The sequence below is a fragment of the Eimeria acervulina genome, genomic scaffold (assembly GCF_000499425.1).
Source record: "Eimeria acervulina Houghton genomic scaffold, Eah_scaff463, whole genome shotgun sequence".
Classification (NCBI taxonomy): Eukaryota; Apicomplexa; class Conoidasida; order Eucoccidiorida; family Eimeriidae; genus Eimeria; species Eimeria acervulina.
In genome coordinates, this window is record NW_013549784.1 from 22,057 (window position 1) to 24,909 (window position 2,853).

General features: G+C 37.0%; 1 protein-coding gene across 1 annotated transcript in view; it reads right to left on the minus strand.

The window, feature by feature from the left end:
- The window catches only part of EAH_00039380 (glutaminyl-tRNA synthetase, putative), a gene marked incomplete at both ends in the record, with an annotated part of 6,931 nt that extends 5,070 nt beyond the window's left edge, over positions 1–1,861 (minus strand). The window contains 3 exons of the mRNA XM_013395350.1: positions 344–436; positions 662–913; positions 1,461–1,861. Coding sequence (XP_013250804.1) covers positions 344–436; positions 662–913; positions 1,461–1,861 — 746 coding nt within the window. The remainder of the gene's footprint in view (positions 1–343; positions 437–661; positions 914–1,460) is intronic.
- Between the last annotated feature and the right edge of the window lie 992 nt (positions 1,862–2,853).

Below are 2,853 nucleotides of genomic sequence, written 5' to 3' on the forward strand. Positions count from 1 at the left end.
ATCAGAAACATGTATATATAATATATATATTTTATTTATTTATTTTATATTATATATAGATATAACTCTATATAATGGGTTTATTGCATTTCTTTGTCGTATTTCGCTGCACATTTATTTATTTATTTATTTTATATTTGTTTATATACGTGTGTATACGTATATGTATATTATATATATATAAATATATGATACATACATTTATATTAATTAAACCAAATACATTTAATAATAAATATAAATTCATTCATATAAATATAGGCAAACCCTAAACCCTAAACCCTAAACCCTGAACCCTAAACCCTAACCTGTTCTGGGGTGTTCTTTCTTAAGGATTCTATACATGATCGGATCCCTCATAACGACATTTTTATGAGCCATATCAATCTTCGCCCTTAGCACGCACTGGCCTTCTTCATACTCCCCATCCCTCATCCTGCACAAACCCTAAACCCTAAACCCTAAACCCTAAACCCTTTGACCCTCCTTCCATTCCCCAGTCCGCATCATGAACAAACCCTAAACCCTAAACCCTAAACCCTAGACCCAAGACTTTGAATGGGTCTTTTTCTTTTTGTTTTTATCCCCATGAACGGAGTTGCAGTTGCAGTATTGTTGTGTGAAGCAAGGGTTTAGGGTTTAGGGTTTAGGGTTTGTATACTTTCTGAAGTGTTGTAGGTTTTCTTGTACAGTGAATTTGTTCCTGTAAGGGCTGTCTATGCCTGGCTCCGTTATGCTGCCTCTCTTTCGACGTATGTCCTCTAATGAGTCGAAGTCTACAAAGGCTTTATTCTTCTTAATTAAAACCTCAGCCCAGGCATATAACTGCTCAAAGTAATCCGAAGCAAAAAACAAATTTTCGCCCCAATCACCGCCAAGCCAACGCACATCACGAAGAATTGCCTCCACATATCTGCACATTCATATACACAAACCCTAAACCCTAAACCCTAAACCCTAAACCCTAAACCCTAAACAGTAAACCCTAAATCCTAATCATAAACCCTAAACCCTAATCATAAACCATAATCACAAATCATCATAAACCCTAAACCATAAACCCTAAACCCTAAACCCTAATCATAAACCCTAAACCCTAATCATAAACCCTAATCAATTATCATCATAAACACTACTAACAAGTCATAAACCCTAATGAACCCTGATAAACCCTGATAAACTCTAATACACCCTAATAACAAATCATAAACCCTAATAAACCCCAATAAACCCTAATAAACCCTAGTAGTAAACCCTGATAGTAAACCCTAATAGTAAACCCTAATAGTAAACCCAAATAGTAAACCCTAATACGCCTCATGACCCCAGCCCTCGCATACAGCGGAAAAGAGACAGAGCGAACAGCCTTTGCTGGTAGTTAAACCCGAGTGTATTTGAGTAGCAGCGCGCATGCATGCAGCCCCAAAGAGTTTGAAAAGAAGAGGAGAATGAAGACATACCTGGTTTCTTCTTTTGTGGGGTTTGTGTCGTCGAAACGCATATTACAGTGCCCACCAAATTTAGCTGCAAGGCCAAAATTAATGCAAATAGACTTCGCATGACCTAAGTGAAGATATCCGTTTGGTTCGGGAGGAAAACGAGTAATAATGCTTTTATATTTGTTTGTAGATAAGTCTTGCTGCATAATCTGTGCTAGGAAATTCGTAGGGATACCCTCGCCCCCATCTGCTGCTGCTCCTGCTCCTGCTGCTGCTGCTTCTGCTGCTGAAGAAGAAGCGGAAATCGACGAGTCGTTCGATGCTCCTACTCCTCCTGCTGCTCCTGCTGCTGCTGCTGCTGCTGCTCCTGCTGCTGCTGCTGCTGCAGCGTCTGCAGGTGAAGACACTGAAGCGTTTGTCATTATCTTTGTTGAAGAAGATGAGAAGCTTTTAAAGAAAGAAATAGAGGGAAGAAGACAAAAGAAAGGAGGGCCTCTTAGCAAAGAGTTTCTTATGCTAAGTTGTTCAGCTGCTTTTACAATGCTTGTAGAGCGACGAAATGGGTGTAAGAAGAACAAATTAAAATAAGAAAACCTCATACACAAATAAATATAAAGATTAAAAGAATAAATATATACAATACACAAACAAAACAAACCAAAAGCCAGCAGCAGCAGCACCGCAACAAACTTTTGTTGAAAGAAATTAATTGCTGCAGCTGCGCATACAGCGGAAGAAGGCCTCTGTAGGTGTTGTATAGGGATAAAGTGCAGCGAATATATTTATTTTAAATAATAATTAATTATTTTAATTTATTCTTTCTATTTTATTATTTTTTCATAGACGTTTTATTCTATGGGACAACGCTACAACCACCGCAGGAGCCCCACACGCATGTACACCGCAGCAGCAGCAAAGAAAAAAGACAGAAATATTTTTATATTTCTTAATAAATCAATTTTATATTATTTTATTTAGATTCTAAAACTAACTAATACTTCTTCTGCTTCTACATTGATTCTAGAAATGCATCTATAAATCTTTTTCACCTTTGAGCTGCCTATACACCTGAACGCCGCTGCTTTTCTCAATAGAAGAAGCCCTTTAAAACTTTTCTTTATTTTACTCTGCAGTATACACCCCAAATATTATTTATAGTTGGTGTATTGTTGATAATGCATAGAATATATGCTGTCTCTGCTGCACATGCATATACAAATAATAGCACATAACATAATATATTATTATATATATGTATATATATATATATATATATTCTACGTAAAATATAATATTGTATATGATATACATCAATAGAACAGAAGCTATAGAGGGTTTGTCTGCAAAGGCAGAAGGCCAATGGACACCCAAACGCTAGCGAGACACCCTGCAGCAGCAGCAGCAGATGCTGCTA